The 27,118-nt window shown below is 39.1% G+C and overlaps 1 protein-coding gene across 1 annotated transcript in view; it reads left to right on the forward strand.

Moving 5' to 3' along the window:
• rgs3a (regulator of G protein signaling 3a) overlaps window positions 1-27,118 on the forward strand; it is a 177,932-nt gene that overhangs the window by 112,712 nt on the left and 38,102 nt on the right. Inside the window, 1 exon segment of the mRNA XM_059358232.1 lies at window positions 21,779-22,765. Coding sequence (XP_059214215.1) covers window positions 21,779-22,765 — 987 coding nt within the window.

Raw genomic sequence — 27,118 nt, forward strand, 5'->3', positions numbered from 1 at the left:
GATTCACTAAAAACATGGTGTTCCACCCAGGGGCAGTAACTTACATTAGGGATGCCAATAACCACTATTTTATTATGGATTAATCCATAAAATCCAGCGAAATCCAGCTGCTTGAAAAGTATTTGGGCAGACATGGAGGAGAGTGAGTGTAAATACAGAGCAGAAAGAGGCTTCTGTTAACCTGTAACACTTGAAATGTTCTCAGGAATCTTAAAGCTTCCATCTTGAAATAATTTTAATTTTATTGTTTTGTGTAGGAAAATAATCAAATGTGAAGTATCATAATTTTAAACCATTTCTTAATTGAATTAGCAAAAAAAACAAAAAAAACATGTGTTGTGATATAAATTATATAAATACTGTGATAGAAGATTTTTGCCATATTGCCCAGCCCATTCAAGCTTACAAGGCAGACTATAGAGTGACATGCCAAGCTTTTAGGGAGTTCCCGAGTGCGGCCTGAGACTTTTCCTTTTGGCCTTCAAAGTAAAAGAAGTAAAAATCTGATGGTCAAGGGTCTTTTATCAGACAAAATTTGTTTTTATTGTGACATCCTAAATCAGCGCTCCAACATGCTGGGTATACAGTATTCAAAGTTATACTTCACATTTAAACCTTTTTTATTTGTTTCCATACTCAAGTACGGAAACAAACACTTACCCTTGTGGTCTGGTACCCCGCAGCCATTATAGGCCTGTGAGCTCTTTCCTTGGAAAGCTTCCGGTACATTCTTGTCTGGGCAGCATTAGCCACTAAGCTGCTGGAAAAATAAATTTGTTCAGCTGCGCACACACACAGAGACACTCGCCCGCAAATGGGAATTAAGGCAGGACTGGCCATTTTGAAAATGACAGCCACACTTCATCACACACAGTTAGCATTTGATGAGCAATGCTGGCACTCCTTCTCTGAGTCAGAAGAGGAAAGCAAACACTCTGCAGTAAAAAGTTGCATGAATCTCCAATGCGAGAGAATAGGCTCACATGCACAGTGACAAAAGGAGGGCTGCTGCTAATGAACAATGTGTGTCTGTTGAGGTTTGGAAGCAGCTTGTTCTGTTCCCTCTCTCTGGCTGTCTCATTTCACATTTATGAGAATCTGTTTTAGCGGCTGAAGCTGCTATAATGCTGTATTTATGTTGAGGAAGCTGTGACGCAGTATGACAAAGACCCTCTCTCATTTCCTCTCTGTCATGCTCTTTCTCTCGACTTGTCAAACTGTTCATGATGAATTTGAAGAAAGTGCTGGCGTCTTCCCTCCTCTGTCTTCCTATCCTACCATGTCGCTCCACCTCAGGCAACCTCAGTCAATGATACACGAAGCTCTGGGCAGATAGTTGGTGTCAGTGAATATGCATCTTATGAGCAGCATATCTCACTATGAGGACACACTGAATCTTAAGCAGCGGCACAAAATAACAAACAGAAAGTAAGCTGACGGCTCCAACCCACAGTTCAGGATTTATTAGAAGACTGAATAATTCATCCTCATTTTTCCCATTTTGTTCCAATAATTTGAAGGGGCCACACACCCACCGGCAGCTCCTTGACACATGTCAGCTTGTGGTGTTTCCCAGCATCTCATGTCAACTTTTCAGGAGCAGAGATTTTAGCACATTCGCTCTCCTGATGGGCACATGTTGGCTAATGTACCTTGACTGCTTCCTCAGTCCGTGTGACGCATTCTGTGTGTGCTGCAGGCATCGACTGACGTCTGAGACACCCCGCTGTTGTCTTTTAATGCTTCAGTCATCGATATTTTGCAGCAGAGCCATACGTCACTGGTGAAAAGTTTGAAATCTTCCTGGGAGATGAAGATGTCGATATAAGATGAAATATAACCTGTTAGAATGATAAAAGCAAAGTATTTTAAATGATACTGTTAGTATGAAATGACATTTAATCATAAAGTAATTCTGTGGAATAAGTCATGAATACTAATGAATTGATGAATACTTGAAGAACAATTCTATAATCTAGACATATTATAAATAAAAAGATGGTTTACAAGTCTACTTATTTGTAGAAGTATATTTAATGCTTTATGCGGAACAATGTACAGTGGATTTGTGCTGGATCAGAATAAGATTAGTTTTGTGTGTGTGTGTTTTTGTCAGGATTTGGGAGGACAGTAGAGATTGCATATTGAGACTGGTCTCCCCTCAAAAACAACCACATAGGTGGATGTGTTGGACAAACGTCTGACTTTCCCACAGGAGAATGTGGTTCGTGTCCCATGTGAAAACAAAAGTATGATGTGATTTAAACATCACTGAACTTCTGTGCCTCATGTTTTGTGCATCACGTTTTTACGTAACTACAGCATGTCACTTCCAGTAGTCACATCACCCTCGTAACTACTGCACTTCCGGCATTTAAGTACATTTATTTACTTTTTAAACTATCTTTTATAATGCTTTACCTGCAAGTTTTAGCCATATACCTAGATCAGTGGTTTTGTAGCCTAAATTCAACGAAACTGCAGCCTTTTGGACAACCTACCATACGTGTTTGTATTATCCGTGTGCTCTTTTTTAGAACACTCTGCTCTGTACTGCAAAACGATCATATGGGTCTCTATGGGTGGTAGGGACAAACAATCTATTTTGTGTGAATAAAGGTCAAGAGGCCACGGGATTTTTTCTGTGATTAAAAAAAATTCTCATGATAAAGAGTTCTTGATAACATGAATTTTGACACTCCATATCTGAAGGAGTACTGACTTTGTTTTTATAAGATGTGTTTAGACAGGCATACGTACAGTAATGTGTTTTTTCAGCTAATAGTTGAATATAAAGACATAACTACAAACAGTATAAATACAGATATTTAAATTGCACGTGTCAGATATTAAAGCTTTTTTGCACCTGCCTTCAAGATCACCACTTTTTTAGTGTATCTATGCATGAAACCAAATATAGGCAACATCTGTGCTGGCAAACGTTCACATGATTAACATTTCTGTTGCTCTCTCTGCTTCTCTGCAACAGAAACACTTTCCCCTTCATTGTCTTTAATTAGACATGGATGAATTCCATTTGTCTTGTCTTCGCTCGTCTCTTTTTCTTCACACATGTGCACGCACACACACAGGCACACACACACACACACATACTAAACACTCAAAAAGCACTCCGCATGCTATTTCTGGGGTGTGTCCTGAAGTGTGACAGCCACATTTGGAACTGGTTATGGAGCAGATATGAAGCTGAAACATTTCATGTGTTGTCATATCACAGGAAAGTTATTCTTTCAAATTAATGGTATTTTATAGGATTTTTGCTTCTGAAAATGTGCTTTAAAGGCAACAGTCTGATGATGGACAACTATGTTTTTAGTCTGCTGAGAAAGAAAAGTTCTCCACTCCATCTTTTGCCTCTGTGTTGCCATGTTGTCATTCTTTGAGGATATCCACTGACTGCTACAGTACTTTTGAGTTATTTTGTGTGTGTGAGTGACAGCACTGTGTCAAACTTTGCTGTGTTGCAGAAATAAGGGTTATTTAGCAGCTGACTTGGAAAATATTGAAAAACTCTGGCATCCTATAGATAATACTACTCCTTCATGGATGCATATGTTAGTGATTAGTGAGCATATTTGTTATTTGTGGTCCAATTTCTTCATTCTACGGTACATTATTATGCAGGCTGTAGTAGAATTTGAAAAGTTGGCCAGGAAAAAAGAATCATGGTCTCATTTTATGCTTAAAAAAGAAAAAGTCTTTGTTATGTATGTTTTCAACCAGAGAGCCAGTCCTCTCCCTTTTCTAGCTGTATTGCAGTCATCAAGTAAAACTATGCAGCATTGCACTTTCAGTCTCTCTCCGTCGATATTTATTTTATATCTTGTCTTTGTTTCCGTCTCCGTCTCCCTCTCTCTCCCTCAGTTACACACACACACACACACACACACACACACACACACACTCTCAGCTCATGGATGTTATTCATTGTGGCCTGTAGTGTACGATTGATTCCCTCGTCTCTCTTTAAACATTAATGATTTCCCTTTGATGGAATGGTGTTTGGCTTTATTTTAGCTCACCTTTAACTATTCATAACTGTGTTATATAACGACAATTATGCATCGGCACAGGAGCTACGCTAGATAAGAGCCTCGCGGACTTAGTCCTAAGAAGGTACAGCCGAGCATGAAATCCATTCACTGTCAAATTTAATTATGCGCATTCTTTACTCCGAAAAATGACGTTTGCTTCAGTGAGCGTGCAATGGAGCTCGGATAATAGTTTAATTTGAAAATAACAGGGCTCTTTTTTCACAATTGTGATTAGTGTAAGTGTTTAATGACAGTAGTGAGAACTTTAAAACATCCTGCCACCAATTAACAAAAAAGGACTGAAAGTGGCAGACATTGTAATCTAGTTTTCCTGTAAATTGATATTCTACCTTCTTGATGTCAATCATTACTTGATGCATCATCTGGAGTTGTTTCTTTTGGAATACCTTCAGCTGGAGACGGTGAGGGAGACAGAGGTCTGTGCAGAGTAATGGACAAGGTTTAAAATAGCTGTTTGAAAAGGACATTATTTATTAGAACATGATATGATTAGATAAGACCTGATGAATAGTGTACATGCTCCCCTCAGATCTGATGCAGACACATGGTCATTGTAACAGACAGGATGGCTTGTGTGTGTGTGTGCGTGTGTGTGTGTGTCTTATTAGGTGTGAAAGACATGGCCCTTAACATCCTGCTCTTTGATAGGTTTTGATTCAGTGCTTTGATTTGCAACGGAGCAACTTCTAAAAATAGAATCTAGAGGAAGAGAGGGGGAGAAAAAGAGAGAAAGAGAGAGAGGATAGGAAGAGAGACAGCGAGAGCGAGAGAGAGAGAGAGAGAGAGAGAGAAAGAAAGGACACTGGCTGTTTTGGTCTCCAGAGACTTAGTTGCATTTTATCTTTTCATGACGATCCTTCTCTCTACATTGTTAATACATCACATTTTTACAATTCCTCCTTTCACTCTCACACTTCTATCTCTCCCTGATCCCATCTGTCATCATCTCCTCTCCTTCACCAAATCCCCTCTTTACCCCACTCTTTCTCTTTCTCTCTCTCTCTCTCTCTCTCCCTCTCTCTTTCTCTCTCTCTCTTTCTCCCTCTTTCTCCCTCTCCCTTTCCCCCCTCTCTTTTGCGCACACGTTGACACGCGCGTTATTACTGAGCTAGGGGAGAAGCTTGGACTGCAGCAACAACATAGACAAGACACAGAACAAGAAGAGGGGAAAAGAAGCTCTAACACATCCAGAAAAAAACGGAAAGGAGAAAAAAAAAAAGATCACATATGGTCACAGTGGATTAACAGCCTGCCTCTATTCCGCGCGGCACACGTGCTCTGTCAGTGTGTGTATGTGTGGATGAACTGTGCCATTCTTTGCCGTTCTCTGGGACACACACCAGTAATAACACACTTACAGAAGCAAGCACACTACGCGTCCAGATGCCTGTGTCTAAGGTAATGTGTTGTTATCTTTTGTACTGGTATGAAGGTCAAACTGAGCGCTTTTTCCAAAGACTTGTGTGTTTGTGACTTATGTGTGTATTGATGCTAAATACTGTGAATGAGGTGTATATCTGATTGTATCTGACTGTGTTAAGGATTCGTGTGTAAGTAGGACTACTGTATTTGTACGCTGCGATCACAACCGTTTCCCAAATGCTGCGCTGAGGTGAAATCATAACTATTTGTACATTAGTCACATTTATATAACCAGATATTTAACACTGCAGAGTTTTGTTTTGACATTGGTTGAAATTTTTTATTTCTTTTTCAAGCTAAGCTTGGAAAGGTTTGGAAGCAGCTGCAATAAGTTGGGCTTCAGGAGTAAGGAGGGTTCTACCTGGTTGCTGATTTTGAATATGTGTCCCGACGGGGTCTTGGTTTATGTCGGCTCAGTCTGTCAGCCAAGAGCAAAAGCTCGATAGAGGCGGGTCTCTGTAAAGAAGTCAGTACAATAGTCACTGATTTCCTGTTGCCTGGCCCACTTTTATCCACTCCATGTTACCATGACCGGACTTCGGAAACCGTGTTTCTGCCTTGGGTAATACATGTTTTGGCAATAAAACCGAAAGTTTAACCAGTAAAAAAACAGATTTATATAATATATGTATATAATGTATTATTTATCACATGATCTAATTTGAATACAGTTGATATAAACCGAAACTAAAAGAACAGCTGTTTAGTCAGTCACATTTCTATAAAACCATGGAGTGGCAGACCTCGTTTTGCTCAGAAGAAGGAGGATTTCCACCAGCGCTACACCTACGTCACATGTTTGTACCACCTGTAATTTCTTCGTCAGTGAGTCTGTATATATTGTAGGCATGCAATCAGATGTTTGGCCAGATCTCAGATGTCTTAAGTAGGCGCTAGTGAGCTTTTGACATCAGTGTGCTAAATCATTTGATGCCATAGCTGGGAGTGTGAGAGGAGTGATGCGGGCAGGTGTGCTTGTAGGAAGGGTCCAGGTGAGCAGACAAACATACGCACACATAACTGCATACAGAGATGTAAACCAGGGATATGCTAGAGAGAGACAATGAATGGATAACACAGGGAAACACAAGGGAGTTACAGCCTTGGACGTGACACCTCGTTGTTAGTGTATTGTCAATGATGGAAAGTCCTTATAGATAGACCCGAGCGACGGTGACAGCAGGTGTGTGTGCGTCTCCTGCCTTTCACTGTCAAATGTTCCCCGTCACACCGAGGAGATTAAAAAAAAAAAACCTTTCTTCTGAGAAGCATTGAGAGGCTCTTGAGATAACAGAGTGAGAGAAAGGTTAGATAATAGACAGAGAGAGTACCATGTGCTTCAATTAACCACTCAGGTACAGCAAGTACATCTGTTTATTTAACCAGGAACACCAGACACGTTTTATTTAAATAAAGTGCACCACTTAACTGAATTCTCAATTCTGTTACACAAATATATGAATTACACCAGTTAAAACTTACTAACTAACTGAGAAATCAGGATGGAAATATGTTTTTTCTGTTTGATTCATGTGTTAATTTAAGGAGTGTTATTCCACCATCGCTCCACACTGATCTGACGCTTTCACCTGGCTGTATTAATAGCCTCTTCAGTGTAGCACATGTATGCCCCGTGTGTGATGATTTATTTGCTCAGACTGCTTCCATTGCACTTAATGGCATTCTGATCTTATAGATATACAACCTTTCCTCAGCCAAGTGTAAGAACTTTGAAAACTGTGATTTCAATTTTTTCATTTTTTTTTTTTTTTTCACTTCCTTTTTTGTGTGAATATTGAAAATGCACATTAAACAGCCACCTGCTTCCCGGGCGGCGTCTGTGGTTTGTTGAGGTCGCTTGACAAATACCAAACACAATTTTTCCAATTTTTTTCTCATTAATCTGCTACTTTTTTCTCGTAGATTTGCCACTTTTAATCTCGTAAATCTGCAACTTTTTTCTTGCAGATTTGCCACTTTTAATCTCATAAATTATGACTTTTTTCTCAAAATATTACCCCCCTTTCCCGGGTCTGTATATATATTTTTTTCATACTTATCCCTAATACGCCATCGTATGGATGACAATGAAACTAATCATTTATGGGTTGTTGTTTTTTTTAATTCAGCAGTCACTTTTGAACATTATATGTAGCATTTACTCTAAGATGTGTTGTTATATTCTGTTAACATTTTATTGAGATGTTGAGAACTGATTTTTGCGCCTCTGCTGCATTAACAATATTTTTTAGAATATTTTTTAGAAATAAGTTGGCATCAAACAACACTTATTTCTATACTCATCAATCAATGCTGCTTTGAGAAGTTTGGTTGTCTTACTGGTTGTTTTCCTCTTAGTAACCTATTGAAATGTTATTATCTGTATGGAACAACAGTAGAAGACCTGCTGCTAAAGTCAGGAGCTGCTATTAGCCTGCCTTATATGAAAGTGGGCTAACATGTTCCAGCCCTCTTGCAGGGTTAATGAAGTCCTCCCTGGCCTTTACTTGCTGAGGCATTGTTACAATACAAATGGTGTATTGATGTCATCCAAGTCAAGGATTTTGTGTGTGACTCAGTCAGTAACAAACATCTATATATAGTCACTCAATTAATATCTACAGTGACCTATACAACAACAATGAAAGGAAAAGTAGAACCACCACTGCCAGTAATATTAATAATTGTATTTATAAAGCATAATTGCATACAGCTTTCCAGATAAATCATCAGTTGTAATTGCAAGGCTTCGATGTATTTACACATTGAGTTAGATTTTATGACTCACATGTATTCTGTAAAGTTTTTATCTAATGTTGGGAACTTCAGTCTATCTTATTGGTATTTCAGGAAGAAATGTGGCTACATAACGAGGAAGCGTTGTTCCCCACATTGGCAGGTGATAACAATCATTTTACAGCATACCTCCAAGATGACCCTCAGAGTTATGGCTTAGCCATTATGTAGAGATAATGTATAAAATTGTGATCGCTTCCTTTTAAGATAGGACGTTTCTACGATATGGCCTGGTTCCTGTTTCATAGATGTTTACCCTAACCCTTTACAGCTGCATTGTGCGTGCCAGGAACAAGTATGTGTGTTTAGACGTGTACTACACATGTTTGTGTGTGTTTACAATGGATATGTGTCCATTGTGTGCTTTGTGCATCCTGTGGGACTTGGCCTTAGTGCCTTAATGTCTTCACAAAGAAATGAAGGGGGGTGTGCAGACACAAATGGACACAGATGTCAGACAATATTTACACACACACACACACACACACACACACACACATCTGCAATCATCGAGACCAGTTAGTATGTTCAGTGGACATAAGCACCACATGCATATGCTCCTCTCTAAGCTCACGCTGCTCATTTGTCTCCTCTCATTATCGCTATCTCCTCCCTCTCTCTCTCTCTTTCCTTCTCACTTGTTTGTGCAGCTTGGGAGTCTACCTTCTTAGCCTCTTGGGCATTTGCTCTCTCTCTGTCTCTCTCTCTCTCTCTCTCTCTCTCTCTCTCTCTCTCTCTTCCCCCTTCTTTCTCTCTCTCTCTCTCTCTCTGTATGCACAGTTCAGTTGACCTAGCCCACACTGACAGAATCACACACACCAGCCCAGCTATCCAGCCAGAAACACTCACACAACAGTTTGACAGAGGAAGTAGGCCACTTTAATGGGGATGTGTGGAGTGCCTGTGTCTGCCTTTAGTGGATTGTAACCTGGAACTGCTTCCTCTTGCCAGGTAGGGTTTGTATACCATCACTGTGTTTCTCATTAATAGACTACATCTGATTTTGTAGAGAGATGTCATGCAAATTGGTGATCGTGGTGCTTTTATTTACCCTTCAGAAGGTTTTTAGAGTAGATGCATGTGGTTAGTTGTAGTTGCTGATATTATGCTGCTGAGGGGGAAGGGAGTGGTTTCGTCATTCGGAAACAGAGAGATGGGAGGTAAGATAGGAAAAAGCAATAAAAGCTTATTTATCACGAGGCATCTTTATGAGACGCTCATATGAGGAGTTTGGTGTCACTGCTGTGCGCTATTTTTATCCATTTAACTTCACCATTTTGACCTGCTTCTGTTTGTTTTTGTCCGCTTTCCATTTTCTTACTTTATGTCTGTGTTTAATTCTGCCTCTATCACTCCATCCACTCATCCTCCCTTCCTCTCGTGGCTCTAATAGCTCTCTTTAATATAACTGCACCTTTACTCTCACCCTCATAGTAAACAAGAGTTGTGGATAGTATTTTCTGAACAACAGATTGGTTACACCCCCCGTTTGGCGCTTGTATTTCAGTTGTTTCTTCTCTGGCTGTGTGCCAATGACATAATTTAACCCTCCACATTGTTCGGGAGTCACAGAGTGTAAAACAGGTAAACTGAGAGAGCGGAGCGGTAGGGAGATAGCCACTTAAAAACACTCTAAACCATGTCAGAGCCAAGCTGAATGTGATAGAGAGAGCACGGAGTGGAGCCAGAGGAGAAAACAACAACAGGAAGCACACTGGGGAAAATTGCTTTTCTCCTTTCCTCATTAGATGAATTGTGTTTTTTTTCCTCTCTTCTTAGAGGGAGAAAGAGAGAGAGAGGGAGAATTAGATGCAGGGGTGTGTAGTCTGTGTTGGTGCCTGTTGATACACAAATACGGAGATGATCGATAGTACAGTGTTATCTTGTAGTTGAATGAATGTAAAGATACATGGAGCTCAAGAAGTTTTTTAAAAGGTATTTTATGTAACATTTAGCTTTAAAATGTCTTAAAACAACTAGACTTATGTTTATAAATTCAACATTATTTTTATTTTTCATTTAGTCATCTGTCAATGGCGTCATATAACCTTTAACCGTTTAGTTGCTCTAACTTCTGGGGAAACGATGAAACATGGGATAATACATCTGACAGTTATTGTCAATAATACAAAATCACAGTATCATTCTCTGTGATAGTATAACAGCATTTTTTTTTATTAATTGCATGCTGTTTTGCAACCAGTAGATAGAACATGCATTGCTATGAAATTTCAGTATTGATTAATGTGCTACTATGACAGTGGGCTCATGCCAGCCTCCAATTTAATGCAAAAATTAACATTATTACTGTAAAACAATGTAAAGTGGGCTGTAGCTATACGGGTCAACTCATCTAATGATAAATTAGCAAGTAAGTTAATGTTGCGTTAGCTAACGTTTCTGGCTATTTCATTAGAATAATAAGATATTACTTGAAAAATCGTAACAAAAACCTCATCTCATCTGTGGCCATTTCTTCCTGAGTCACTCTCCTCTCCTCTCCTCTCCTCTCCTCTCCTCTCCTCTCCTCTCCTCTCCTCTCCTCTCCTCTCCTCTCCTCTCCTCTCCTCTCCTCTCCTCTCCTCTCCTCTCCTCTCCTCCTTGATCAATAGTAGACGGTGTCAATGAGACACACATACACACATCCACAAGACTGAATGTAATTAATCAGCTGGTATTGCACAGCGAGTTCCAGCTTGAACAAATGAGATGTTTGTTATTTGTTATAACCTTGGAAAAACAATGTCACACACATCACAGACAAATGCATTTTCTCTCACTATCCTCTTACTCTCTCTCACACACACACACACACACACACACACACACACGCAGACACACAGAAACACACACATCTCTCTTTGCTCTCTTTATAAAAGGCCTTTTCCAGTCTTTTTCAGTGGTCACATTGTCTTCAGCTGCCTGGCGTCACGGGGCAAGTTACGTCAATGACATTTTCTCTCTGAACCCTCAGCTTCTGTCAATAATGCCTTTGCATCTTTGGATGTGACACTCGCACCCAGCCCCCCAACCCCCCCAAAAAGCCCAAGCCCATCACACTCCTCCCCTTGCCCACTGTGAGGGCCGTGCCTGGTTTCTGTGAGAGAATGAATCTTGATTCTTCCAGAGGTTTTGCTGGAGTGGCAGTGCAACATATTATTCTTTGAATGAGTTCGATTGCAATGTAATAACTTAATCACACATGCAGGAAGCCTACGTCATCAGCTCCTAGCTGAAATATTAATGGAAATAGGCTTCATGCTAATAAATTGCTGTTGACATCATCAGTTTTAACTCACTGCCAGTAGAAGTGGGTCGTCTTCAATTAGTGTTGCTGACATACGGAATATTCTTGCAACCCTACAGCACTGGTATTATTATGTACATATGATTGGATGAAATTTAATTATGCAGTCATGGAAAAAACTATTAGACCACACTTGTTTTCTTCAATTTCTTGTTAATTTTAACATCTGGTACAACTAAAGGTACATTTGTTTGGACAAATATAATGATAACAACAAAAATAGCTCATAAGAGTTTAATTTAAGAGCTGATATCTAGCCATTTTCCATGGTTTTCTTGATAATAACCAAAATCATTATCAATAAAACCATGGAAAATGGCTAGATATCAGCTCTTAAGTTAGTTGTACCAGGCATTAAAATGAACAAGATATTAAAGAAAACAAGGATGGCCTAATGATGTTTTCCATGACTGTATGATGATAATGTTGCTTGTTTTACTTTAAATTGTGGCCAAAAGCATCACTCATTTGTATAACTCTCCTTAGCCCGTAGTCTTCTAGTACTATGTTTTTCATGATTCAATTAGAAAGATGTAGTTTAATGTTCCCAGTGTTCACCTGACATCGTTTTCTTTCTTTGACCCTGCTTTCACTTCTTCTCTCTCTCCCTTTTCCAATTTCTGTTTTCTCCCTCCTCCTCAGCCTGATCACAATGGCGGGATCTGACAGATAAACGACCATTACCACCTCATCACTCGTCTCTCAGTGAGATCGAGGGCAAAAGAGGCCGGTGCATTGCGGTGCATGTAATGAGGCCATTCAGGGATTGATCATCTATACGGTCTGGTCCCTTAACGAGTTATTGGTCTTACACAAAGCAATAATAGCTCTTAAATCTCCAGACCACAGATTGTTCTGGAAAGTACATGTCAAAACATACCTAATATGTTTTTAGTTGGCGTCGACATGCACACATAGATAGACACACAAACCTCCAGGCTGCCTTCTCGTCACTTGTACACAATGGTTTTACACAGAAACATGCATAGAAGTGATGCGCATAGAGTACAGTATACTGGACTACCTTTGCAAGGAAAAGCCTATACTTTTCACTGCACTACATTTATCAGACATTTGCAGAATAAGATTGTATTGTACATATTATTTTGCCACCTGCAGTTCCAGACTCCAGACTCTGGTCAAAAGATGATCGACCATTTACTCTACTGGCTCCTGGGCTTTGAAACAGTCTCCCTGTTACTGTTAGATCTGCCGTCTCTGGGTTAAGACACATTTTTACACACTTTCCCTTTAGTCTTATTGTATCTGTTTACATATTACAGCTCTGTTGAACAATCGATTGATTGATTTTAAGCTTATTTTGTAAGGCTCTCTTCTTTTTAGATCTATTTGTTTTATCTTTCTTTAAATTTCTTTGTAACTGCTTTCAAACTGAGTGCTTTTAACTCTCTGTCTTTGTTTTATATACCCTTAACGATGGGAAGCACTTTGTGCCTCTAGCTTGAAAAGTGCTAATAAAATTAATATTATTATTGTATGCATCAATAAAAAATATTATAAGTAATAATAAAATAATAATAAATTGGGTGGGGAGCAAAAGCACCGTACATGTGTGCTATTTTTAGCCGTTATATTTATAATATGTACCTATGTGCCATAACTTGTGGTACTGACACACAACCTCTTCTGCTGTTTATGTTGGAGTACTTGTTGCAGCCATCACATCCTTGTTGCTAAAATCGTCCATAGGCTATGTGGCATTACAAATTGGATAATAAGGGCAAACATGCAGAGATGACCCATGGTTAAAACACAAATCTAAACCACTTTCTTTGGACAATGGCTCATCAGTATGCTAAGTATGTTCCAAATGGGCCAAAAACAAGTCAGCTTAAACTTTAAACTCTTAAAATGGTCCTTTAAAGTGTACCAAAGGAGATTGGAATACTTTTTTCACCTGTCAAACTGAAAATAAAAACTGTAAGTTAACAGAGAACAAAGGTGACAGTGCCGAGTTTGATTAACTTTCTACTTCTTCTCTTTGTCTATGTAAGCAGGGAGTCTTCTTTAGACTTCACTGACCTGACATGTCCTAAGATGAAAGAATCAATGTGATAAGTCAGTGAGTAAAGAAAACAAAAGAGCAGGGTAAACAAGAGTAATGCAGACTGATTGGGTCATCACTTGCTGTTGTTCAGATCCAGCATGAAGAGAGTGGAGACAGAGGGAGTGGCACATTAGGAAGAGAAGACAAACCATGTTCTTTTGTTTTTTCTCTTTTAACAGCATTACTAATTGAGTTGAGCAGGATTTATTGAGTTTGGAGGTGGATTTGGCAAGTGTAATGGTGGAAACATTAAACCATTAATATTAGACTAAGTAGAGTGAAGCAAGGGAAGACTTTAATGCTCTTTAATGCTATGTCTTACTTAAAAACAACCCGGACACAGGAAATTAAACAGGCAAAGGAGGAAAGGGAAGGAGAGAGAGAGATAAAGATGAATGATTGCACCTTGAAATTGAGAAGCGGGAGGGGTGCTGGAGAAGCTACGATGACAGAGTTCATAGGTACATATAAAGCTTTTGGAGAACGCACAGCACAGCTGCTCCCCTGGGATGGGTCTGTTATTGCCATGGTAACTGTGGGACAGAGTTCACATAATTGTCCCTGGGTGAATGTCCGTGTGTGTGTGTGTGTGTGTGTACTTTCCTGTAGAATTTGAGATATTAACCTTCAGAGATTTAGACCTTCAAATTATATTTTTTTTTATGGCAATTGAAGGTTGTTTATGTCAGTCTTCATTTCTTCAGGGAGATATTTTCAGAAATAGGATTTTTTTTGGGGGTATCCAATGCCTTCACCTGGTTTGTGTGTGTGTGTGTGTGTGTGTGTGTGTGTGTGTGTGTGTGTGTGTGTGTGTACTTTCCTGTAGCATTTTAGAAAATGACCTTCAGAGATTTAGACCTTCAAAATATATTTTTTTTTTATGGCAATTGAAGGTCGTTTATGTCAGTCTTCATTTCTTCAGGGAGATATTTTCAGAAATAGGATTTTTTTGGGTATCCAATGCCTTCACCTGGTTTCTTCTGTGTTTCTTTATCACTCAGTCGACACAAAATATGAGTCATGAATAAGTAATTTCGCAGGTGTCACTGACAAGTTTTAACTTTCATTTGCAACATTATATTTTTAGATTTCTGAATGCAGTTTCTGAGTTGAACTCGGTTGCCTGCCAATTGCCTCATATCCTCTTTGCACATGGGTCAGCATTATTCTATTAACCTTTAAACATCTGGTATCTTAAGTTATCAGAGAAATGGTTGAGTAACAGTTAGCAGTGCTTTCGCCCAGGACATCTGTTGTACAAAAAACAGCATCAGAGAAACACTGATTTTTTATGTGAAACTGCTTAATTCAGTGTTTCTATGACCTGCTCTGTTTGTTTTGGAGAGCAGGAGAGCTCTGCAGATCAGCTCCTGGTAAAAACCTCCTAAATGATGAACACTCAAGGAATCCTTACTGGGAGAAGGGGACTGCAATGACTACAGTGTTGCTAAAGACCACAGCTCCCATGATTCCACACTTCCAAACAACTTCACCAAACGCCGTCTGTTGTTATTGTTTTAATTAAAAAACTCATATTGGCAGAAAACTACATATTGTGACTTTTTTTGTGTTTTTTTTATTCTGAACCACTCTAAACCACCAGGGAATCCCCAAAATCATTATGATTTATCCTCTGGGGACCATGAGGGACTATGTCTGTACAAAATTGGCATTACGACTTTATTAGTAAGAGACGGTGGAGATTTGAAGGGAAAAGTGGAGAGACAAATGTGGAATCGCCTACAACAAAGGTCCTTTGTTTTCTGCACAACTCACATGAGGAAATACTTTTTATATTTGTACAATGTATCGGCAATTTAACTGTGCGTCACAGACCCATGATGGAAAAATATCATTACGCAGTTTCTAGCTTTAGCTCATCAAACACATAGTCTCACGTCTGAGTGAGCTGAATCCAATCTTTTTCTGTTTGACACTTGTCCACTAAGACAAACAAAAAACACTTTAACTTCCAAAATTATGTTCTGAAACTTATTTTTGCACAAGTTGTTTATTATTCTTGGTAGCCTATTGTAATGTGTTGTGACTGTATGAAATGTTGCCTGGCAGAGTTAGTGTTCGGTGTCATTTGCTCTTTGCTCATGGTCCACTGACATTAAAGAAAAACAATATGATGGACATTTTCCAAGATCCCCTCTCCTGTTTTATTTCTTTATCTCTGCCCTCTTCCACATACTCATCTTAGTTCTGTGTCATGGCCATTCACTGACTCCCCTCCTCCCTTCTGCTTGTCTTATCCACTTTGTCTCCTCCATCTATTCACTCTCTTACCCTGCATCCCACTCTCCCTGCCTTTTAGTGCTGGTTTTGTTTCCTTGCTTGATTGAGGCGATGCAAGAGATTGTATTGTGCTGAATCATTGATGACTTTGAGCTGTATTCAAGTACACATGTGCACATGCGTGTTGTACACGCACGTGAACATGCACATACCCATTAGCTTGTGTTTACTCAGTTGTCAATTGAAGCAGGTTTTAAGAGTGGAGGCAACGTGGTAAATGTCATAATAGAAAACTGTCTTGAGGATGAACAAGCTTGTTAATATGTCTTCTGTTCTTTTCATATTGTCAGATAAAACATGAGGACAGGCTCGAAAGAAAACGGGTTTATTTAAAGCTACTTGATGTTGTGTGTGTGTGTGTGTGTGTGTGTTTATGTGTGTCTGTGCGTGTCGTCTGTACAGACTGTGAGAAGGAACAAGTGTATCTGACAGGACAGGTGGCTCCATTGTGTCTCAAGCCATATCTTCAACAGTCAGAGGTTTACCTATGTAAGACAGGCAAAGACAGATGGAGGTCAGCGAACATGAAAAGGGAAAGGGACAAACTGTGTTAACCTTTAATAAATATGTATAGATAGAAGAATAAATGCCTGATAGAACAATCAAACATTATCATTTTTCTAAGGATTTTGACTGAAAGGAGGGGCATGAAGGGATAAAGACAAAGGCTTTACTTCCACTTTCCTCCATTGATGCTTTTATGAAAGTGCATTTTATTCTAAAAATATCCTCCATACACCCAGTGCATCAGTTAGAAGCCGTTATGTCTTGGTTGTAACACTACAGTGAACCATTTAGATTGGATCACAGGGAGGTTAAGAGGGAGTTAGAAAGAAAATGAGAAGTCTGGATCACCTTGGGGCAGTTGTATGTATCAATGAACATCAAGTTTATATTTATAATACTGAGTCACCGATGTTGTCTCCAAGGGCCTCACTGGGAGAATGGTAAATGAAACTGACACCCAAAAAAACACGCAAGCAAAAAGTCACATGAAACTTGGGTTGTGCTCCTTCAACAAATATCCATTTCTAGAATGACCAACTTAGTGCAGGGCTCGAGCCATTTTTGCAATATGCTCTTTGGGGGTCTGGCAATTGCTAGAATCCATCCATCCATCCATCCATCCATCCATCCATCCATCCATCCATCCATCCATCCATCCATCCATCCATCCACCCAACCAAGCCAGCAGGCTCAAAGCAAGATAGTTCTGCCCTCTCTCTCTCCAGCAACATTGATTATTGATTCAAATTTGAAATTCTGATCAGATGCCCAAACTAACTCAGCTGGCTATTTTTGACATGAACAACCAGTGGCTCTTCCAGCTTCCTTTGGATGTCTGAACTCCTTAACCTAATTTTTTAGATCACGACCCAACACTTAAACTGTGTGTGTGCTGCTTGGCTTGTAACAAGGCACAGTATTGTTTTCCTTAATTTCAGATAGAATCTGGCTAAATTTGTAAATTGCCCTGTAGATTTACTAAAACATACCTACCACTTTTGGTATTTTCCCAGTAGGGCATTTTTAAATGTATCTTCTTTGATTGAGGGGCCAGATTTAGCTAACAGGGTGGCTATGTGTGAACCATTGATATTGAACATATTTAACCCTCTGAAATCTTGGGCTATTATGTCCTTTACAAAATCTGTTAAAAAATCTTTACCATGCCATGTTGTTATCAGTTTTATCAGCGTTACCTCACCTATATAGCCTGGTTATCACCTATATGTCCTGATAATTAATTTTTAACTTTGACGTATCTGATCTTGAAAATTATATTTCAAGAAACAGAATTTTAAATGTTGCAAATATGAATACAGGTTGCAAATATTACATACAACAGGTAAAGTGAGGATAATATCTAGTTCTATATTTTTATATATATATACTAAATATATTTGACATTATCACCGGTTTTACTTGGCCGAATATAATAAAAAAAAAATCTGGCATGGAGTTTCAAGCCAGAACTTTAGAGGGAAGCTGATGGCAAGGCTCCACTTTGCTTCATTTTTATGTCTTCACGTCATGAAGAAGTAATGTGCTGGTGCTTTCATGGACTCTAGAGGGTTAACAAAAAATATGCATTTCAACCTTATCATAACATCTGATTCTGGTGCAAGATAGGTAAATGTTTGCAATGGGTTACTTGGTTTGTCAGGTGTTTATATTTATAGTATATATTGGTAGGTTTTTAAATGCCAGATTTTCACATAGTTTTAGTGAGTGATATATGATATGATGTGTACACAAAGAAAATAAAACTGGCTCAGAACAGAGCCTTGAGGTTCTCCACAGTCCACATTGCAAAAATATGAGTTCATATTGTAGCAGGAGACACAGTGACCTTAATTCCAGACCTCAGTGTCCTCTATCCAGACATTCTGCAGTCAGATGGTGCCTATATACATAGAGATCATAGTTCACACCATTCAATATACAAATAATCATATATCATTCTGTGTCTAGTCCAGGCCCTACACTAAAAAAACAAAATAACATAGATTGATTCCTATTCTTGGCAGACATGCTCTTATACAATATGAGCTACAATCTCAGACAATATGGAAAACATTAGTATGATTGTTGTTGTTTGACTCAAAGTCCTGAAAGTTATTCGCAGAGTTTTTGAATACAGGTCGAAAGTTTAGAGAGGAGTACAACCAGGGCAACAGTATCTGGGGAGACTAATTTTGTCTGCAAAAGTACACAAACAGCTTGTGAAATATCATGAGAGCTGTCTGAGAGGAGGCAGCATTATCTCCAATTAGAGCAGAGCGTCTTGTGACCACAGCTTGTCATCATGGGTTAACTTGACCAGCACAATGAAGGCCTTCACAAGACTGGCTGCAGACTTTAAGAAGGTAGAGTTGATTTTGTAGCCTGAGGACTTGTGAATACATTGAATAACATGTATTTTCAGTTTATTTTCACAGACCACATTTAAGTTCACACCCTATAAAGCTACTTCTATGCAAAAAACAAAGAAAAGCAACACATTGCCCTTACTGAATATCATTTGTACTGTTTCTTTCTCATCTCCTCACCCTGCACACTGAGTGAAAATTTCTGAAGGCAACAGAAGCGTTTACTACTCGCTGTTCAGTTGAGAGAATAAAGCTAATACTTCTTTCTTTCTTCTCTGTCTCCCTCTGCTTCACTAAAACATAAGATCACTCCAAGCTGATTTCATCCTTGATTTTTTTTTTTTGCTCTACCATTGTTAAATTTTATAAGAGCAGGAAGGATTCATTCACCTTTATCTGTTTACGTGCTTAGTTAATACAGAAAAGCTTTTTTTTCTAAATGTGTGAGTTTCTTGATTATCATGTGTGATTGCAATTCATCATTATTCAATTCATGGTCAGTAGTTAGTTTTTCACACAGGGAATTTCAGGGTTTCCTTTTTTTTTCTTTTTTTTGCCCATAAGCAAATTCCTGTGGTGAAACTATCTGGGGATGACTTTGAATCCATCTTAACCCGCTTATCTCGTACCTTATGTTTGAAGCAGTGCATCATCTCTGTTGAAAGTATTTATTCGATTCTTCATGCTCTCTCCTTTGAGCCATGTTCACTGGAACGTAGCCAACACAGCTCCAGCATGTTTATAAGTTTCTTTATACAATTTTTTTTTACTGGTGCCGAAATCAACATGTTTATACTATGACAAAATATTCAATATCTATACGCAGTTGATTAACTTTGTGAATCCATGTCTTCTCAATAATTTCCCTTTGAAATGAGAAAAACTGTTTTGTTTCACCCGCACTGTACAATAGTGCCACTCTAGTTACTTGTTGTAAGTTATAAGCATGCTTATTTTAATTTAAAAAGAACCACACCATTACATCAAATGTGAAAAAGTTTTCTGCATAACTTTGTCAACATTCTCGCAATTCAACATTACATATTCAGCAACTTTGTGATCTTTTGTCGAATTTGAAATGCAATTCTGTGGGTTTGGGCAATCTTTGCCTACTCAAAATGCATTGGTAATGATCCACCCACTGAGGGCTCTGTGGGCTGCATTGGGTTAAAGCAGCATTTAAAACCAGCAGATATTGGAAAGGAGGTAATATAGATAGACAGCTAGAGGCAGAGGGCGAGGACAGACGGTGTGCACACATAAAATATTAGTGCTATTATTGTGCTTGGCCCTGGGAAGTGGATGAGAGCAGGGGCTTGTATGTGTGCAGTCACACACACACGGGCTAGAGAGAAATGTAAAGTGTGTTGAAATGATAGCAACATATCAGAGAGAAGAAGTTGGGTGGGTGAACAGATGGGTGGCTAACACTTTGTAGCAGTAATCCAATCAGTTTCTGCAAAAGAGTTTGGCTTGTTTTTTATTCCACGGTCCCTTAGGGGCACAGTACCAGCTAGTTTGACTGAATTAGTGCAGCAAGCTCCAGTATTGTGCAGTAGCTATAGCAGCAAAAGAGCAATATATCACAGTATGATCTCACCTTCACTGAGCTGTTTAACCTTTGTCAGTCTTGTGAAGAAAAATTAGCACCGAGAACATCCTGTGTAGTAAAATACAACCTACTTTGCATCTACAATGCCCCATTAGGCCCTGATAGAAAGACTGGCATGTTATAATTAATGTATTTTCACTGGATAATAATATCCACATGCTGCATGATGCCATGGTTGCAGTGGTGGAAGAAATATTTAGATCCCTTACTAATACCACACAATTACTCCACTACAAGTAAAAGCCCTCAATTGAAAATCTTACTTAAGTTAAAGTACATCAGCATCAAAATGTACTCAAAAGTAAAAGTCTTTGTAATGCAGAATGTCCCCACTCTCAGATTTATATATACACTGCTGGAGTGAAAGTTGGAATACATTTTTTTTTAGCTCTGTCCAATAAATTATTGTGACAATGTGGTTTATTCTTCACAGATAAAGTGTATATCGTCTGAAAACTTTATTAATCAATCTCTTCCATAGTGATAACGGATGTGTTTAAATAGGAAAAAACAGAGGATTGTGCCTGAAAACAAAATTATTCCAACTTTATGGGCAACAGTATATTATTATTATTATTATTATTATTATTATTATTATTATTATTATTATTATTAATAATAATAATAATAATAATGTTGTTGTTATTTATCTATTTATTTATTTTTCAAATATATTATTGGATAATTATTTTTGATGCATTTATGTAAGCAGCATGTTATTGTTAGGTCGAGCTCATTTTTACTACTTAATATACTGTTAGGTGGTTCAATATATATTTTATTTCTTTATATTTCAAATTGATCATAGCTGGCAGCTAAATGTAGTGGACTAAAAAGTACAATATTTGCCCCTTAATTTTGCCCCTAAAATGTAGAGTATAAGGTAAAATAAATGGAAATACTAGTAAGTAAAAGTACCTCAAAATTGTGCATAGTACATTGAGTAAATGTACTTAGTTACATTCCACCGCCGCATGGTTGTAGACATTCCTCATCCAGGAGTTCTTGCCCCGACCCTCCCTGTCGAGCTTTAATCATGCAGGACGATCGTCACTTAATCTCACAGCGTGACCTTCTCAACAGACATAAATGTCATCCTGTCTCATGGTGCCATTAGGCCTCAATCACACCAACATCTAGCATGGCGGGGATATTTCAAAACCAAATTCAATGACTGCTAATGAAATAGTTGTGATTAAGTGGACCTGCTCATGGCAGTGAAGTAAATCTCAATCATGCCGAGTTAAACTTGATTGATGCGTGGAGACGGTGCATTCATCATCTAAACAGTTTTGACCAACTGACTCTCTTCTCCTTTTCTAGATGTTGGAGCCTAAGGTGGATGCCCCTTCCTGTGAGCTGGGTGGAGTAGGAGGAGATCGAGGTGGTGTGTGCCTCCACCTGCCCCCGCGCAGCTCAGAAGGTGAGGAGAGCAGTCTGTATCCCTCCAGTCCCTCAGAGCCCCCGACCCTGGGCAGCCCTCACCCCTCAGAGCCTCTCACCCCTTTGGATGAGATCTACATGCCACTCGGGGGTCTGATGGGATCCGAGGAGCGACACAAGGTGCCTCCAACGCCCCCTCCTTCCACCGAGGGCGAGGATTGGAGGAGTATGGAGGGGAACGAGACGGAGATCTGGAGAGAGGTGAACACCTTGGAGAGCAGGAGAGAGGAAGAGGAGGATGATATGGCCAGCAGAAAGAGTGCAGGAAGTGAAGGAGAAGAGAAAGAAGAAGGGGGGGAGGAGGAGGAGGGAGAAAGGAATGAAGAGGAGGTCAATCTAGCCCTGGTGGTGTCAAACACAGATGAAGACAACGCCTCAGAGCCGTTGGACACCAACGCTCCCCCTTCATCCTCCTCATCCTCATTTGTCATCCCCGAGCTGCGCCTCGACCGCTCCTTCAGCGCCGACGCCCTCTCCTCGCCCAACACTGACGAAGAAGAGTACGACGATGACGAAGAAGAAGAGTCCGAAGAAGAGGACGACGAAGACGACAGCGACGACGCCTACCTGCAGCGCAGTGACAGCAAGCGGCGCAGCATGGTGGAGGGCGCCACCTGCGAGAAGCACGGAGGAGGAGGGCTCAGTGTGCAGAACTCCCTCCGCAGGCGCACCCACAGTGAAGGGAGCCTCCTGCAAGACCCCCGCACGCCTTGTTTCACCTCCGACAACGCCATCAACTGCCTGGAAGGGGCGGGAGCGCACCACAAGGGCGGCTGGACACTCCCATCACCTAAAACCTTGAAGAAAGAGCTGACCAAGAACGGGGGCTCCATGCATCAGCTGTGTATGCTGTTCTCTGGGAGGAAGGTAAGCAGCCTCACACTCAAATCATAGAATGCAGTGAGTCATGCAGGAATAAAAGTTGTACGAATACACACATTAAAACACAAACAATTAAAATGTGATCTGGTCTGTAATAGTGACTATTTTGGTCTACTTGCTGACCTGACATACTAAATGAAATGTCTATCACAGCTCTCTACTTGTTTTCTAACTATTGCATCAGCAGTGCCTAAGTAAATCAACAGCCCAGTTCAAACTTTCAGTTCACTGGTTTCTGTTAAAAGGGTGACATCAAGTGGTAAAATAGAGCAAGTACACAAGAACCCTGTCATAAGAGTTTTTAAATAAAAAAGAAGTATTTTTGTCTTTTGCAGTATGCAACTAAAGTTACACAACAGGACAGTCTTGTGCCTGAATTTACAGAGCTACTTATGCCACAAAATCTAAAAATATTGATTAATTGCGCAACTTTTCAGCTATTTTCTACTTGAAAAATAAGTTTAATATGCACTCAGATCTAAAAATATTATATGTGGGTTAATGATGTTAAAATATAAACTGCGCAAGAGAAGGCACTCAGCCTCATTTGCATTCTGAAGTTTAACATAAGCAATCTAATGAGTCCAACTCTGCTTGCACTACACAGAGCAACTGCCCTGTGGGTTACAAATTTTTACATACTGACGCTACAAACTAGGGCTGTCATGATAGCAGATATTCACTGTACGATTTCCTTAGCTAAAAGAATTCATGATAATATTATTGCAATATATACAGAGCATTTGACAAAATATAAACCAACGAGTGTAGGGACATTAATAGAGAGTCTTAAACCATATGTGTACAAAAAAACAATTACTCTTAATAGATAGTGAAATGGCAAACAGATGAACTGAGAGACAAAAAAAGGCCTAAATCTGCCACTATTATGGTTAGAAGCACTTACATATTATATTGTCATTCTTTTTTTTTTAAATCATGGTTTTTGTCAAAACCAGTATATTGCAACATCACTACTATAAATAAGAAATCCCAAAGTATGATGTTAAAATAGAAAAACAACAATAACAATATTTACTAAAAATACATACCAGCTCATAATTATTAATTCTTGCTTTCACTCAATTTCTTTTTACAATACATTCATATCTCTTCATGAGAAATTACAAATACATAATGTCTGCATACACACTTATGCCATTATGTGCATTCTACTAAAGTAGATAAATTCATATATTCACATAAGATGTAATATATGACATATATGAGTCCCTCTTCTGATAAAAGTTGGGAAGAGTACAGTTATCACTGGCAGTCACAAGTAAAAGAGAATACTATCGTACAAAAATGAATATATTCTTCCTTGTATATATAAATAATTATGAGGCTTCTGCTTGAGAAGGATTTGTGCAGCGAGCCATTGATTCCAGTGCAGTAACAGTAGCTGTTCTAGTTGTCCAACAGAGGGAAGCACACATCACAGCCTGTTCGCCCTGCAGCTTCACATCAGCATGCATCACATCTCTGACTTCACTTGGGCCAAGGTTGAGCAATGAACAATAACTGACTAATCTCTGCGTGTTTCACTTTACTGTTAACTTTGATTTCTTAAGAATTATTACACTTAAACTGGAATGCAGACAAGTCATTTGTCATCTTCTCTGCACCAAACAACTCTATTTATAGTAGTTTAAGCTGCACACCTGCACACCTATCAGTAACCATTTGGCAGTGGCTGTTTTTCGAGAAAAAAAACAGTGCATACGAAGTGAAACAGAATAGCAATGACAGTGATATCAGAGCTCTGCAGACTTAATGATACACAAGTGACAGAGGTGATCAAGTGCTCACTCTGTCATTGTAGAATATCAGAAGCACTGCGCCGTTTTTTACCCGTCTCTCCTTCCACAAGTCTGTCAGCACGCTCGGTAGCCTTAAATGGCAGTGTCTGTGTGTGAGCTGTGCAGAGGAGGAATGCAGCAGACAGGGCTGGAGCCTATTGGTCTTGGCAGATTCAAGGGTAATTTTACTACCTATTGGCGTCATGGACACAGTTCCTTCGAGGCTTGTGTTTCCATTATTTTAAATGATAAAGAACAACCTCCCCCATTGTCAACCTCCCCTATATCTTAAATATTGTGACATCTCCAGGTGCAGAATATATGCATCTGTGTGTGTTTACTTTTCCAATTCTGGCCTTTATTTTATGACATATTCCAAGTTTTGAAGGCTTGTTAGTGCTGACTTTTAGTATTACAGTGTTCCAACAGAGAGAAATCTGGTTATGATCAGTTCATGCATATCAGTAGTGTACAAGTGATGGGGTGAAAATAAAAAAGAGGTAATTTTCTTAAAAGTTTGAAAAAGTAAAGGCTAAATGATTAGTTGTAAATTATTTTTTAAAAGATGGCTTATTCATTTATTTTAGAAAAATATGATACAGCTTCAAATAATTTTATTTACATTATTTTACATCTTATTCAATCATACTTTCAACATTTTTTAACAGCCACAACAAGAAATAAGCCTTAGCTTCTCTGTTACTTTTAATAGGCTCCATGCCAATTTTGATCAGATATCCAGAAAGAATTCAATGTAAGCTAGCATTAAGTACAAGAGCTTTTTTTTTTTTTTTTTACTGAAGTATTTTGGACTCTTTCGGATTGTGTGTAATTAATAATTTAGACTAGCGACTGACCAAATTGAGTCCCCGGACTTTACTGCAGCTTATTTTCAAAGTCAAAGAGTAGCACAGTATGTGTGGTGCATAGAGAGAAGAAAGTGTGACAGAGGAACAGACACAGTGTGAATCTACTGTCTCCCATTTAATAATGTGAAGCCCCCCGACTCCCCTTTTCTCCGTCTCTCTCTTTCTCTGCCTGTCACCTCTCTTTTCTCCTGCCAGACAGTGTTTACTTGCCCTTTAACAAGCGCCGACTCTGGTCCTGTCTTTCTTTCCGCTCTGCACCTTTTCCTCTCACTTGATGTCTTTAGTGGCCTATCATCAATGCAGGGAGAGCCAACTGGAGACAGACAGAAAGCAGGACTGCAGAAATAATGTCAAGTTTGTTTGACTAACAGATTTTTCTTGACTACCGCTTAAAAGAAACTGTATTATTCCTGTCAGAGACCTGCTAAGTCAAACCTTGTTTCTACTTTTCATAACACTCAGAATGTGATTCCTTAACCAAATGTAACCTTGATTCTGTTATTTCCAGAAATACATGCAAAACATACTGTAGAATCACAAAAATGGACATAGCGACTGTTAAAATGTGATTTTTTTTATCCCCCAGCGTCATTTTTTCATCAAACTTCTTTTTGCAACCAGTGGAGTCGCCCCCTGCTGGCCATTAGAGAGAATGCTGGTTTATTGGCTTCACTTTTTCCAGCCTGGAGGTCACCCAATGGGTGCACCACATATGTAGTCTTGCGGAACAGGCAAAGTTATAATTTTATATACAAAACTTTCTGTTAGACAAATTTGATGAGACCCAATGCTGACAATTTCTTTCTTCAAATGGTGAACAAACACAAAGCACTCAGCTGCACTGACATTCAGCAGAATATTGTTTTCCCTCTTGTTGAGCGTGGTTTCAAATCTGGTTTTAATGGTCTGCGTAAAAACCTCTTCTAAAAATCACATAGCCAAATATAGAGACCATCACTGGTTAAAGAAAATATGAGCTACAAGATCTATGGCTGGATTATAAAGGTCAACAATGAATGCTTTTCTTCTGCAGGCACCATACAAGTACCAATAAAATGCTCTAGATAGTAACAATGAAAATGGAAATTTGAAAAGTAATGAGTGTCTGCCAGAAGTAATTAAAATATTCACTCATCTGTTCATAAATTTGTAGCCTTATTGGAACTTCAGAGACTGAAAAAAAACTAAATCCATCACAAGGGCGACAAGAGACATGCCATAAATAGCCATATAAACCGAAACCACTGCACGTTCTTTCCAATCAGACCATTAAATAAAATTCTCATCTTGCAGTCCAAACCCTCAAGTCCTCCTCCTTTTCCAGACACCACACTATCCATCATCTTGTTTCAGTTTGTCAATGTGTTGCGTCCATGCAGACGTTGTTGCAACAGACACGTGCGGATCTGACCCCGTGCTTTTGGCTTAAACAGACCAAACATTTTGTTTACGGGGTCTAAATGTTTGTTTGAAATCTGGATAAATATCGGCTGTCTTTCCAGGCATGTTGGGGGGGGATTTTAATGTGTTTACTGGTGGATGTGTGATGGCTTACATTCCTGCGTTGTGTCAGGGATACACAGGATTGCATAGTTCAAAATAAAATAGGTCAGCATTCTTTTAAACTTGAAAAAACAGGTGTGCTTACGGGTTGTGCTGCCAGTCTG

This window comes from Centropristis striata, chromosome 19 (genome assembly GCF_030273125.1).
Source record: "Centropristis striata isolate RG_2023a ecotype Rhode Island chromosome 19, C.striata_1.0, whole genome shotgun sequence".
NCBI classification, from domain to species: Eukaryota; Metazoa; Chordata; class Actinopteri; order Perciformes; family Serranidae; genus Centropristis; species Centropristis striata.